The sequence below is a fragment of the Epargyreus clarus genome, unplaced genomic scaffold, assembly GCF_041222505.1.
Source record: "Epargyreus clarus isolate Ecla_fem2 unplaced genomic scaffold, WU_Ecla_fem_2.2 ptg000005l, whole genome shotgun sequence".
Lineage (NCBI taxonomy): Eukaryota > Metazoa > Arthropoda > Insecta > Lepidoptera > Hesperiidae > Epargyreus > Epargyreus clarus.
The window spans coordinates 11161941-11176823 of NW_027332213.1; the positions used below are offsets into that span (position 1 = coordinate 11161941).

General features: G+C 34.1%; 1 protein-coding gene across 2 annotated transcripts in view; it reads left to right on the forward strand.

The window, feature by feature from the left end:
• pb (homeobox proposcipedia) overlaps nt 1-14883 on the forward strand; it is a 57615-nt gene that overhangs the window by 40295 nt on the left and 2437 nt on the right. For both annotated transcript variants that reach the window (XM_073073155.1, XM_073073154.1), the window contains exon 3: nt 14398-14540. In XM_073073155.1, coding sequence (XP_072929256.1) covers nt 14398-14540 — 143 coding nt within the window. The remainder of the gene's footprint in view (nt 1-14397; nt 14541-14883) is intronic.

Genomic DNA, 14883 nt, shown 5'->3' on the forward strand with positions numbered 1-14883 from the left:
TACCATTTCTAATATAGATTTCATTTCATGCTCGCCGTCTTATTTGGGTGCGTGAGAGCTTGAAGCTTTTGTCGGATTTATGACGTGAGAAACGAAAGAGTGGTAGTCAGAAATACAACTATTGGCATAATATCTATAAATGAAATGCATAAATAATTTTGTATCATGTTTACACGACGCACATCTAATGCACAATTATTGAAAAAATAATTAGGTACCGCCGATATTTTTATTCGATACATCACATTTTAGTATCTAAGTATAAAAAAATTGGGTGCTTAGTCCTACTAATAATGTCAGTGAAATGTATGTTAAAATCAAATAATAGTGGAGAGGAAAACGCGAAGTTATTTTTATATCACGCAGCTACATAAAATATAAGTTAAAACAAGACAAAGCACAAATCAAAGAATGCCCGCTTTATATACTCGCTTCTCGCTACAGAACGACCGAGCGTAAACTTTAAAAAATAAACGCCGAAAAAATCTTGAAAAGTCACGGACGCTTAACTTTCTTCCCCTGTTTTATTTTTCCTTCCCTCTTTTATGATCTGCTGTCCCTTTCTCTACGCTTATATCAAAGCATGCTATCTTTTTCTATTCAACTGATGAGTTACTTCTTTAAATTGGAGGAAAATTGTGATCGCGTGAAATTAAAAACTTACCGCCAAAGTTACAACCACAATATCTACAATAAAGTCAATTAAATTATAACACATTTTACATTTTATTAAACTTTATTATATTTTATTTTCATCATTACTATGTTACATGTTATAAATAATACTTACTCATACCAAAAGTGCGCAATAAAATGTACCCACGATATTATTTGCACAATCATCATACAGAGCGCTGGTAGAGTTAGCAAAGGCCCAAAAATATACAAAATGGCATATCATTGGAATATATGTAAGCATACCACGAGCTTCTTGCAATATAATTACTTTAAAATTATAATTAATCTTGTAGAAGTTTTATTATGTGGCAAAGCTCTTATGTCTATGGTATCAATAAAGATTATGTTGCTAAAATTCTGTTTCAAAAACAGATGAAGCATTAGCCAATTGTTAATTTAAATCATTATTTAGCTTACTATGTCACTTGGTCACTCCAAGGGCCTAATTAACATCTTGTAAACATAACTTGGTAATGAGGTAATTTACACTCATCATTAGACCTAGTATCTATATTTTTTGCAGACTGTACGGTGATGCAAATAACGGACCCCAACATTGCGGCATAGGGTGTTTTAAGAAACGTAGAACCATTAAATACATTTATCGGGGATGACGAAAATCGAACTAGAACTAATGAAAACAATCAATTATTTAATGGATATAATATTTGTCTTATAACATAACTATTACATAATGTATTGTTAGAAAGAATGTGTAATAATTTAAATGTGAAATAATTTAAAAGGTATAACTTGATGTAAACTGAATGGAAAATCAATAAATCAAGATACAATTTACAACCATTAGCAATTCGTTTTAATATTGATAATTCTGAACAATTATATCGCAAAAGTTGTATTTTTACAAAGATGAAACCATAACTATAAAGTTAATAAATTCCTGTATTTTTTGCTACTAATTTCCAATCTAATCGAATTATATAATGATGTTAATATACATATAAAATAGCACCTATTTTCAAATAGCGCATTTATGGATTCATTTTGAATTTCTTTGTATGCTTATGTAGATAAAATATAGATACTTTGACACATACATAATTTCACAGACACGTTTTCTAAAGACATGCAACGAATGCACCAACAAAGTAGGCAAGCTAGTACGCATAGTAGGCTATTGGATAGCAATCTAAGCTTGGGCAAAAAATAAGCAAGAAACTTTATAGGCACACGGTTCGCTCTCTTTGCCACTTCATTACTCTACAAACATCGAGATCGGTGAAAGTCGACATGATACCTCTTTACGCATACACGTTTTTGATTTAAACCAAGATTGAAGATTGGATATTGATAAGACGTGTAATGAGTTGTGTATAAAACATTGAAGAAAACCATGAAAATAGAGACGAAAATATCAATATTTAAGAGATTTTGATATTTTCTGTATACATATTGAAACGTAAAATATATTATGTTCTACTTCGCCTAATTTCTAAAATACAAGATATTAATAATAGTATTTTATCTAGTCTACTTTTAGTATTTATAGAATTAATCATAATAATCATTGTACTAAGTATGTTTAAAATTATTACAAATACACGAAAATATGTTTGTAGTCGTAGTCGTTTTAAGTTAAGACGTATTCATCGCTTCAAATATAACTTAAAAGCAAAGAATCATCGAAAGTTAATAAAATAAACACATGTGGCATTTCATTTCAGTAGTAAATAATGTCACAATACACAATATAAATAAGCTACATATTAATAATATCAAACTATCAGCGCTATTGACATACGTGACAGTTTGTTTTAAGACAAGACGTGTAAAAACAGCGATGTATCCGCCACGCATGCTGCGTCGGACGTCGCGCTGACAGACGCGGGCGACAGTCGAACGCCTGTCACACGTGAACTTTTGTCGACATTGTTGACTTTTGTAGTGTTATATTATTATGTATGTTTTTGTTTTCTTCTGCTATAAGTAATTGACACGCTTTAATTTCAATTTTGGTAAAAAATTGCAATTTTTCTTCAAATTATTATTTGTGTAAACAACTCGGTATTACTCTAACAATCAGTGAATTACTTATCTATAAAAATAATTTAGAAAAGATAGACAAGTAAATAGCAGAAAATCGGATCTTAGGATAAAGTAGGCACTAAACTGCATTCAAATAGACACATAAAGTCAGTTAAATAATTCGGTGTATTGAGTTATTAAGCCTTTATAAATTAATATTGTAGTAGATTTTCTCATATTTTTTATCTTTTCTTTATATAAATTCCCTATTAGTGACATTTAAAAAAACATAATGGAAGATAAACTTATACGTACATACTTGGATAATATTCTTAATACCTACTTGGATAGATAATGACTCCGTATATATTGATATGCATATTTATTTATTGTAGGTACGTTATTCTAACATTCTTCTATTTAACTTCTCGAGAAACACTATATTACGCAAACACATCGCAGTTTGAAGAGCATTAAGTGCCGCATAAAATATATCTCTACACACTCGTATACGTCGTATACAAAGAAACATTTCGTGTTATTTCCTTCCTTCACACTTGTACGAAGAGGTCTCACAATGTGTTACAAAGGAAGTTTTCATTGTAGCAAATAATAGGATTCATATTCACAGTTGGATCGCTCCGAGAAAGTTTCGTCCGCACTTGCGTGATGTCGAACTTTTTGGGCACATATACCTATGATACATTATATCTTATATATAAAATTCTCGTGTCACAATGTTAGTTACCGTACTCCTCCGAAACAGCTTTACCGATTTTCACCAAATTTTATATGCATATTAGTAGGTCTGAGAATCGGCTGCTATCTATTTTTCATACCCCTAAGCGATAAGGGTTGTTCACCCTTAACATTTTTTTATTTATATGGCATCACAACGTTTGCCGGGTCAGCTAGTATCATATGAGAAGCTATACCCTCAACAAATGTTTCAGGTTTTAGGTATTTCTTGTACTTTTATTGCAAAGTCTTAGTAATTCATAGAAGACATCCTATTTAATTTCCACGATTTAAATAGTCCTCATTTCAACTAGAATTAAGCTAGATATTCTTACGTTCCACCTGAGATACTCAATACATTCTCGGTACATTTTAGACATATAAAGTACATTTAACTGTATATATCTTGTACCATACATAAACTGATTAGAGTATTCACGAAAATATCATTAAACACAGAACTTAGCAACAACCATTTGACTTTATGGTGGTCGAATTCAAAGTAGATACCTTTAAGGAGCGGTCAAACGGCTAAGGGGCTATCAAAGTGCGCTTAGATAACAATAACTTAGCCTATCATCGCAAACTAGCTTCATTAAGGGGACAATACGTGTGGCATGATGTACGCCCCAACTCCGGCCGTTCCATGCAAGTGTTACCCCATTGAGTGGACTCAACAAACTGGACCAACTTTCCTCTTGAATATTCCACTCGCGCCACATCTACTTGTTTATGGACATCGTGGCAGTTTCAGTCCCAGTTTTGTGGCTGCACAAACTTTCCAAATGTCCCGTTACTGTCGCCTGATAAGATTTACGGACATTTAGTAAGGCTCTTTAACGTTAGTTGATGGAGTTTATTCTTGTACACAAAATATACCCTGTATACAAATGTTTCAATTTTTGTATGTTAGCACTTGTACATGTGGTTGTCGTTCTCAATTAAACGATCGATAAAAGCATTCACAAATAATGTTATATCTAAGTAAAGACATTTAGGCTTAGTTTTACTCATCCACGATCAACCAATCCACAATCACGAACAACAAATAACATTTTGATAGATTGTGATGGTTATTTCACGGTGTTATTTCGACACTTAAGTAAGATTAGGTCGTAAGTAGGTAAAATGTTTGTAATGACAATGTTTGTTAGGCAAACAGCGGTGGGTTGGGGAGACTGGGGTGTAGTTGTCCATGGCATCGGCGTTATTCGACAAAGGGCGGTAACTGCAAGTCACTCATATCAATATCAGGCGGGACCCCGAGGCATCGTCGGGTTTTGTTTTACAGCTTTTTGCGCAACTTGCAACGATAAACTTTATCTCTGTTTACTACGATTTTGTGTAACAAATTGTTCGCTACTTTGTTACGTTGTTTGCTTTATCATTATTTATAATATCTTCATGATAAAGATTTTGATGAATGATTCGTAAATCCATAACTTCGTAAAGCCGTTATATACATAACCAATAGATTACTTTGATATAAGTTTATCTCGTAGGTACTTACAATGAATGACTCTACAATCTAAATCTAGTAGATATATTTTAATTGTAGGTATAAATATTTTCCTGATTTGTTGATTTGACAATTTATAAAGCTGACTTACTTATAAAATAACTATGACGATTGACCGGTATCTATAACTTATTTTACGTATAGGTATGTGTTAAAAGTTATAAAAGTAATTATTGTTTCAAAACGTTTAAGGACGGAAAAAGTATAAATCTTAAAATATGTTGCATAGCAATGCCTGTATAGACTTCCGCTTAGTTGTACCAGGGAGCCTCGGGTTGTTTCTTTTCATCTTCCCGTGTGTGAATGAAGCTAATGACGAGCCGAAGCGCGCGGGCGCATGTACCTTTCTAACGGTCGCGCTCATTCATCAGAGCTGTCAGCGACATCTATTGACAGTTGACTTCTGTGTCACGCCCGCTAAACAGTTTCTTGCCGCCTCAGTGATAGAAAGCGCTAAATGATGGGAATATGGACACTCGGTAATCGAGAAATTAATATGCTATAGCAAAACCTTTGACCTCAAACCCTACTAAGAGCTCAGGTCTTCCTATCGTTATGTGAGCTATAGCTTAGTAATATACTTTAATTTGAAATGAAATACCTTTACCGAGTATCATGATTAGCTTTACAACGAAGACTTGTAAAAACCTAATCTGATCTTCTACACATAATCTCCACAAACTCAGTCATTCCCCGCTCAGATGTTCGCCGCCTTGCGGCCACAATAGTTAGTGATAAGAATATTAAAGAAAAATAAAACATTATAATATCATCAGTCATTGCGCCGACCCCCACGGTGGGCAGGTCAGCGGCTCAAGAAAAAAACCTCACAATTCCGAGCCGAATTCAAATGAAGAATGATTCATTTATGAAAATGAAATGACAGAATGAATGGATGTGGAGAAACGAACATAAAGGCGACGGCGGCTACCGGCCACCGCTTCGAGCCACGTGCTTCAACATTACTATTAGGATTTGAATACAAACTAAAATAAAACTTTGAAGCAAGACTCTCCCACGCTACGTGAACTTTTTGAAAAACATTCCCTACTAAACACATAAAATATGTTCGACATTTAAATTGTGACCTTATCTTACAAAAATGGCAATTACTCGCTACCCTCGCCTTGTCAGACGACGACCACGAGTTAGTGAACTCCACCAAACACTAAGAAAGAAGGAATGGGCAATGAAATTAAAAATATGTCTTAAGGGCAATTAGCTTTAACTTTTACAGTAAGTGCCCTATCTGCGCGGCCCGCTCCCTCGCGCTTTTCAATTGTGGGGAACGGACCAGCTTTACAGTTGAAGTAAATTTTATGGACTCCTCTCAGAGTTTTGAAAGAGTTCACTTACCCCTACCGCCTATTTATTAACTCACTTGCCGGTGATAGACGCCAAAGAAAAATATGACAATTAAATTAAGAACTGATTAAAGGATCGTGTTATTGAAAGAATGGAAGGTAACTATTAGGTACATATAATATAAAAAAATTAACTTCAATTTTAAGATTTAAACACCGTCTTTATTACTGTATCGCTAATTTTCCGTTGGTTTTTAAAAAGTTGTCTACGCCACATTAAAGTGGACAACAGCGTAAGTAATAACCAAATTGGATAAAGAATTTCTTAAAAGACGCTTACTTAAACGCATTGACGAAGTGTTTAACAATAAATTTCCATTTAAAAAACCACAAGCCGAGGGAGGAGGGGGCAGCTTCCGGCGCTTTTTTCCTTCATTTCCTACGGGCCGGTAGGGCGAGCCGCCTTACTGCCACCGAATTAAAATGTTTGCCGTTTTATTCACATAATTACATTCAACCAAATCTCAACTCTAAATTTATGCTTCTATCCCTCTGGAATAGTAGAAGAGTATTTTTTTTAAATATTTTCTTGATTTTCCTACTTTATGTAGGACTACACTTTTAATTAGTATAGGGTTATTTTTTAAATTTTAACTGAAGAAAAAATACAATTTCGTAGTTACATTTAAGATTCAAAAGAAGACCACGAGTTGTTTTACTTCAAACGTTTAATTTTCTGAAATAATTTCTAATTCAATTCATTGTTATACAGCACCTACTAAAATATGTATATTATCAAAATTATGTAGGTTATTCCTCTTACAAACATCATATTTATAAACTACACTTTCTGTCCATATATAGTTAGGTACCATTATATCAATAAGCAAAGAATGTAAAGGTATACCTATATATTTTATTCCTACACAAACCTACTACATACCTACCTGTCTACCTATCTTAGGATAGTACCTACCTGAACGTATATGAGTGAAGAGAAATAAAACCCACAGCTCGGCATAGTGAGTCGCGAATATCGGCGGGATAATAATTAAAAGAAGCGATAATGTCCCCGAAGCGGTGAAAAACGAGCGCGCCATCCTTTTTATTTGATAAATAAAATTTATTCCCCGACGCAATGCTTTCCTTACTTCTTTGTGGGGTCTGCAATAGATGGTGTTTTATGTTGTGATTAAGATTATACCACATAGACATTTTAATCTCCATAATAATAGTGATTTTAGCACGAAAAGTCCCACTTATGGTATAAATAAAATAAATAAAAAGTTACTTCTAAGGACAATTAGACGCCCAGCCGTGTCATCTTGAGAAAGTATGCAGCACACAATACAATATCACCTTCAATTTAGAAAAACTCTATAAGCAAAAAAAGGCTGCATTTAAAAAACCTTTCTCCTATATTGCTAACCTATGAAAATTATTCTTATCGTGATCTACTATTACCCTAAATTGGCACTAGGTAATAGGGTAAAGTCGACATTTATTGAACTGTTAACTGATAATGATGATAGCTCCCATATACGAGTAAATATATTTCATAGGCGCATAAAAAATCTATTACCTACCTGTATATTTTCAATCCCTGACCACAACTCACAGTGCACCGTCTTCAGTACTTCGCCCCCAACTATTAACCTTCCCCCCACATCCCCGGGGATCACAATCGGGACGCTTTTACTGCGCACTAAATATTCTCCCGGCGACAATTGCGATTATGAAAAGTGCACCGTTATTTATATCGGCCGTTTATTTTTTGTCGCCCCTTTCAAGGGCAATTAAATACCACCAGTCTTAAGCGCTTTGCATATTCCAAGAGGCGCTTTATTGTCGCCGCCCTAATAAAGATAGTAAAGGTCGCAGTTAACAAACTCCATAAAATATGTGGAATCATGGCAGTTTACAAATTTTATATACCTAGTTTAACTTATTTTATGGATTATTCTTATATGAGACCTGTGCCCAACAGTGCCCTTACCATGAGTTTTTACGTTTTAACAAATATGACTGTTTTGGTATTTGTTTACGTATTTGGCCATAGAATTTCCAATCAGCGCCTCTACCGGATCGTGTCAGAACTTGGAAATTGTATGGGCCAATACATAAACAAATACCAAAACAGTCATATTCGTCGAAATGTAAAAACTCATGGTAAGGGTACAGAACATTAAAGGGTTGTACAAGAAAGTGTAATTAAAGAAAAATATCTACTTTGAAAATTAGGAAGTACTTACTTATTTATTTAATTAGCGAGATAGCCAACTAATCGGATAAAATATGCTCAATGAAAAAGCTACATCGACTGTACATTAACTATTACATATATTTTTATGTACGCGTATGTTGTTAAATGTGTAGTAATGCATTATTTTAAATATTGTGCATTTTGATCAGTCTCGTTTTAATGTAAAATTTGTAAAATGCTAATGGGGTTTATTCAATAAATCCTACATCAAAACAATCTGGAACCAATTCGCAGTAGCAAATGACTTGTTTATCTATTAAAGTGACAGTACCAATCGATCATGTTGATACGGATTTGTATTTTTCCGATTAGCTGTATCGGGGCCTATTTGACATTGTCGCATCAATTATAAGCGTGGATTACCGAGAGACAGGTCTAAGACGGTTCAATTACAATCCGGGGAGATGTTCCCGTTGCTTTCTTCTAGGGGTAACGATAACAACTGTCTTATCTGAACAATGGAATCCTTGAAATACACTGCTGAGAAATACATTTGTGGTATTCCTTGTAACATGCACCAAGGCTTGTAACTTTATTGACAAAAGAAATATATGTATTAAACTAATAATATTTTTATTTCAAAACGATATTGTGGGTTCCGTTATTGTACATAGTGACATGAATACAGATTCAATGGTATCTTTTATTAATTCATAAAATATCTTTGAGTCTACGAGTATCTTAATTTATTTTATTTATACTTCTTTAAAAAAAACTCAAATTATTATCATGGACGTATTGGTGTTGTTTTTAATTTGTATGGTTTAAGCATAGTGCTGTCTCTATGAGCTTAGAACCGAAAATGGCAGTATGATTATTAAAATGTGGAATTAAAATTATAGTATGTTAAGGTATTTTTGTAAATTTCTCTTTAGTTATACGTACCTAAGTCTTACAATTGCCGTTGTTACGTCTACTTGTAAATTGTGTGTGAAAAGTGATAGTTAAATCTCGAAACGCATATACAGTAACAACAAGCAACATTTGGATAGAATTTCTTAAAATATACAGGGTGAATTTTTCAAACGGGCCTTCAGGGCCAAATCCGAAACTATAAGAATTAGCGAAAAATGCTGCAAGGAGTTGCTCGCTCGATTCCCGGCTAAGGAAAAATAAATGATAATAAAAATAAAAACGAATGATGCAGTTATCCTTATAGTTTCGGATTTAGCCCTAAATGCCTATTTGAAAAACCCTGCATATTAATTTCCTATTAATTGATTTGCACATCGCGTAACAACTTCCTTTTTAATTCGGTAATGCCAAAGTTGCGTACCAGTTGGGTGAAAACGTAATGAGTGGAGGTTCAATCCCGTCCCAAATCCATTTAGCTGATACAGAAGGTTATTAAAAGTTGTCGCGCCGCAGACGGTGCAAGTTCGGAAGTTTGACAGCTTGTCCCCGAGGACCCCGGTTCGATTCCGTCAACGCGGAAATTTCATTAATCTGCCGCATTAAGCTCGTTTACTGTTGAGATTGCACTGTTTTGTGGCAACTGAACAATTTATTTATTTGGACAAATGAAATGACTATAATATAGTTTAAGTAGAATATGGGTGCCGAATTTATTTCCTTATTAAAAAAATGTTATGTAAGTAGGCTGTGAGCATTAAATAAACTATGCATGTCCAATATTGTTTAACCATATATAGTTTTTATTCCATGAGTTGGATAATAATGTCTCTCGGCAAGGTCCATTAGATATAGTTCTGGGAAGAAGCAGGAAAAATAGCCATGGAAGCAGGAAAAATAGCCACTGGAATATAACACCTATTTATCATCTATAACTTCTCACTCTTCACAAAAAAAACTGATATTTTTTACAAATTCTTTTTTGTTTTTGTAACATGTGTAATCGCACATGTAATCCATTAGGATGTAAACACGCTAAGTACGCTATCAGTTCACCGTTCGTAGCACCCTAACATTGTTGGCAAGAAATTGCGGAAAAATTTACTTTTGCCTTTTGAAATATTGAATTTTTACATTTATGCCTTTCACACCTCATAACGTAATATTTCTTACCCAACTTCCTCCCTCCGTAACTTTCTGTTGCAGCTCAACATTCAAAATAAATGTTTGGTGCTTTATCAACTGGTGGCAGTGTGTGGCACGTGCCACCCGCTACACTAGCTTTTTGTATAATTTATACTCGTACTAACCTATATCATTTCATTCTTTTCTAAATTAACTTCAGTATGTAGCTTGAGCATTTCTACTTTCATATTTTATAAGAATCGTGCTTTATGTCAGATATTTTTAAATACCTACGAGTAACTGTTTTTTAAGTGTAGGGGTGGTTCATACATTAGTTAATTTTTAATACTTTATCTGTGTACCTCAATTATCTATAAAATAATTAGGCGGAACTTTAACTTTACATTACATTACAAAAAGTGTTTAGGAGTTTTATACCCTAAAAAGAGGTATCCACATTCCATGTCAAAAATTCAATAATAGGAAAACACAAGCTAAGCAAGAATCTGATATCAGCTGCAGTCTTCAAATGATGAGATGGATGAGTTGATTAAGTACAGATAGACGTCCATGGGCGACCACATACCGTCAGGTTGACTTCATACTTCTTTGCTTCTTCCATGTCATAAAAAATCTGTTACCCTTGTTAGTAAATATCCAGTGAGCAATGAAATCAAGCGGACTGCAACTTAAAACTTTTTTACGCGTTCCAAAACAAAACACTCTCGAGGTGGAACTGGGAGATAATTTCCGCAGTAGAGCTCCCTCCTTGGCCATATGTCGGGACACGAGTAATGCGACCGCAACATTTAGTGGGGCATCGAACGCTCTCTAATGGCATCCAACCGCCAACTGCCCGCCGCATTAATCCTTTACCGGCTGTTGATTAATTATTTAAACTTACGGAACCCTTTCCACGCGTATCCTTCGCTTTGTTTACTACTAAGATACTTTTGTGAGCTATGTTAGTTCAGTATACCCGCTTGGTTTAGCTCACCATGTAGAAGCAAGTAGATTTTTTTTGAAACAGTTGTGGCATTTTCTAGAAATAAATTTTATTAGGTACATACCTGTCATTTCATTAACTCAACAATAGTAGACTTGTAAATCAAAATACATGTAAGATACTTACGATAAAATACGCTAAAGTTACTGTATAGCTATTCTACTATAACAAATAATATTTTTTCTGAAGAATACCTAATTAACTAGACTCTCAAATGGATCTACACACTAAATAAATTGCAAACTTATAAAAAATTAAGATAATAAGAAAATTATCAAAGTTACAGGAGATAAAACAAAATGAATTTATGTACCGAAATATCTCAGGTAAAAACTGCATAAGTAGCAGTAATAATTCAATGACCACAAGGGTGGCGATATTATCAAATTAAGTGCGGACAACGGACTGTTGACAATGTAAGTGACCCTTAATCCGCCGTAAATCTTCGACCCTGCCTATCCCAAGAGTCGGCGAGTGCAGGGTTACGAGTGAACACCACTTAAACACCATTTATTACCTCCTTGTTGGACAAGGAGGAACATATTTGAGAATTTAAAAATGTAGGGGTGGAGTTAACAATTCAACAAATTAAGTACAAATTTTGGTCCCTTTAAAATAAACCATAAAAGCTAGATGATATATTGTGTACATCTACATAGACTATAATTATAATATCTCTGTCTTTCTAACTTATTACCATAATGGATTTGTAAGGCTAATTGTTTTTAATTTTATGACAATGGACAGCAGTTTTTACTTAACGCATAGTCAAAATCTTAGCTACGCAAGCATACATACGTTGGAAATGAGGTAATTGAATTGTTTGCTATGTCTACTCACCCATGGAACTTCATTACTAGCTGCACTACCCTACCTACCTCCACCGAAGACGTTAAAACTTAACACAAAGCATATCGCATCCTTATAATAACTTACTCACTTAATATGGAGGCTAAATGATAAAACAGAATATTTAGGTATTCCGAAAAAAGAAATTTGGTGCTCACCAGTGGCCATCAGAACGACACATCGTGATAATGTGAACATTATACGCGGTGGCGCTCGAGCGCGCATAATAGAGCCCTATAACACGCAAAAACTACCCCCCACCTAGCAGTAATAAAGATTGTTGTATAAGTTAGTACACACTTGTACAAAAGCAGTTATCAATCTAAAAATGTATTATAGATAATAATAATAATATACTTTATTGTACCCATAAACAGAATAAAAACACATGAAAATTAATAATTTTAAAAATACAAAATAGGCGGCCTTATCGCTAAGCAACGATCTCTTCCAGGCAACCTTTTTGTGTGGAGTTAAAGTGAAAAGAAATATAATGATAGGTAGGGTGCAAATAAAATATTGTAGAATTGGCATAAAATACAAATTTTGGAACAAATTACAGGAAGGCATACGTTTTGAAAAAGAAATTTGTTTTGTGTTGTGTTTGTAAGATATTTGTAGGTAGTACGTTACCTTAGGCAGTGGGTACCTTTAGTACCTGCTTTACATCGAGAAGGTAGATACCTATGCTAAAAAACTAGAAATACTAATACTTAGGCCTTTTTATTATTAGTTACTGCTGTTAAAGACTGAGGAGAAATTTTCAGACGGTTTATTACAAATTTCAAATCTCAATATATGGTGATTAATACTATTCAATTCAATGGCAGGAATAGATTCGTTTAATATTTTCTACCTATTCCTGCAAGTACCCATGCTTTGCCACTTTGCCCAGTTATTGGAGTAATATAATTTAAATATTTCATTTAAATGTGCTTAGACTCACTTTTGTTATCAATTGTACCTACCCACTTGAATTTGAATGTCCTTCATTCTAGGGGCTGACCAAAGTCCATCGAGTTTCAGGCTCAGTGAACTGAAAATTATTATTATTATGATCTTGATAAATATATTTAGATAGGATAGGGCGGTTTAACAGTATTATAGTTAATCGGAACTTATGAATTTAAGAACGTATCTAACTACCTACCTACACTCGTCGAATGCTACCAAGTAAAATAATTATAAATTCAGTATGTACGAGTAACTAGTATAGACTTAACTACAGATTAAAATTTTAGGCATATCCTATTAAAAAGGAAGGAATTTAAATTATTGTACATGAAATTGATATTTACATTATTTAAAAACTTAGAAGGGCGCCGGGCGGTTTACCTACTATGCGTAACTAGTCCTACTTACTGTTTGATTGACAGCTGCTCCCGTCCAATGGCAAAAGCGAAAACTGGCGAGCCACGTCAATCAAACCAAGCGCCACCCAAACTTACAAAATAATGTATGCGTTCCTTCATCGCATTTTAGTGCCTATTCCAAATACAACAAGAACGACCCAAAATGCCCTAATTATACGAATACACACGATTCCAGGCACGAATCGTCACGCGAACGCGATCGCCCCATTATTCGCCGCCCTTTTGTAATTTGAATTTCGAATTCCAATTCGTATTTGTGGTAAAATAAAAAGAACTGTTTCGACACAATGGCGTCAAGGGCGGTACTCTGACATGCGATCAAGTTATTACATTAAAGGAAAGCGCACCCGCGAGCCGCTCACAACCCTGTTATTTAATGCTTCCAGGAATAATACACATTAACAACAAACATAGCATTTAATAATGCGATGATATAAAACGTAACTACCAGGTACATAACATAAATGTCTAGGGACCTGGTGTAATTGTAATTCATTATGCAAAACTATGTAATGCTAGAAAATGTTACCTACCAATATCAAGTACAAAGTATAAAGGTATTTCTTGTATTTGCAAGTAGGTAATGTAGCGTAGATACTTAATAAAACAATGAGATAAAGACATTTATAATAAAGACTTAGCAATTAGATATCTATATGTTTTTAACCTGCTATAATTATAATTATATATTTTTTCTATTACAGAAAATGGCCTGCCACGTAGACTTCGAACTGCTTATACAAACACCCAGTTGTTGGAGTTGGAGAAAGAATTCCACTTCAACAAATATCTGTGTCGACCGCGGAGGATCGAAATAGCTGCGTCCCTCGACCTCACTGAGAGACAGGTATCTATAATAAATTCCTCTATCCCGGATAGAATATGTAACTTTGGCTAAGGTGTAGAGAAAATTACCTAGAATCATACCCCCGTAAAACACTCTACATTTAGGTACTTGGTATTAATTAAATTAACTCAAATAGGTGGGAACACTCTAAATTATCCAATCCTGGCAATATTGGGTAAAATACGGATAGCATATGGAGTATAATATATTTTTTTCTTAATTTCTTAATTAAAGTAATAAAAGTACAAAATTAACGTGTAGGTAGCCTACCTATATGTAATCAGCTATATCCAATTCAAATTATAAAATTCCTAACAAAAGTTCTGCCATAGATCTGTCACTA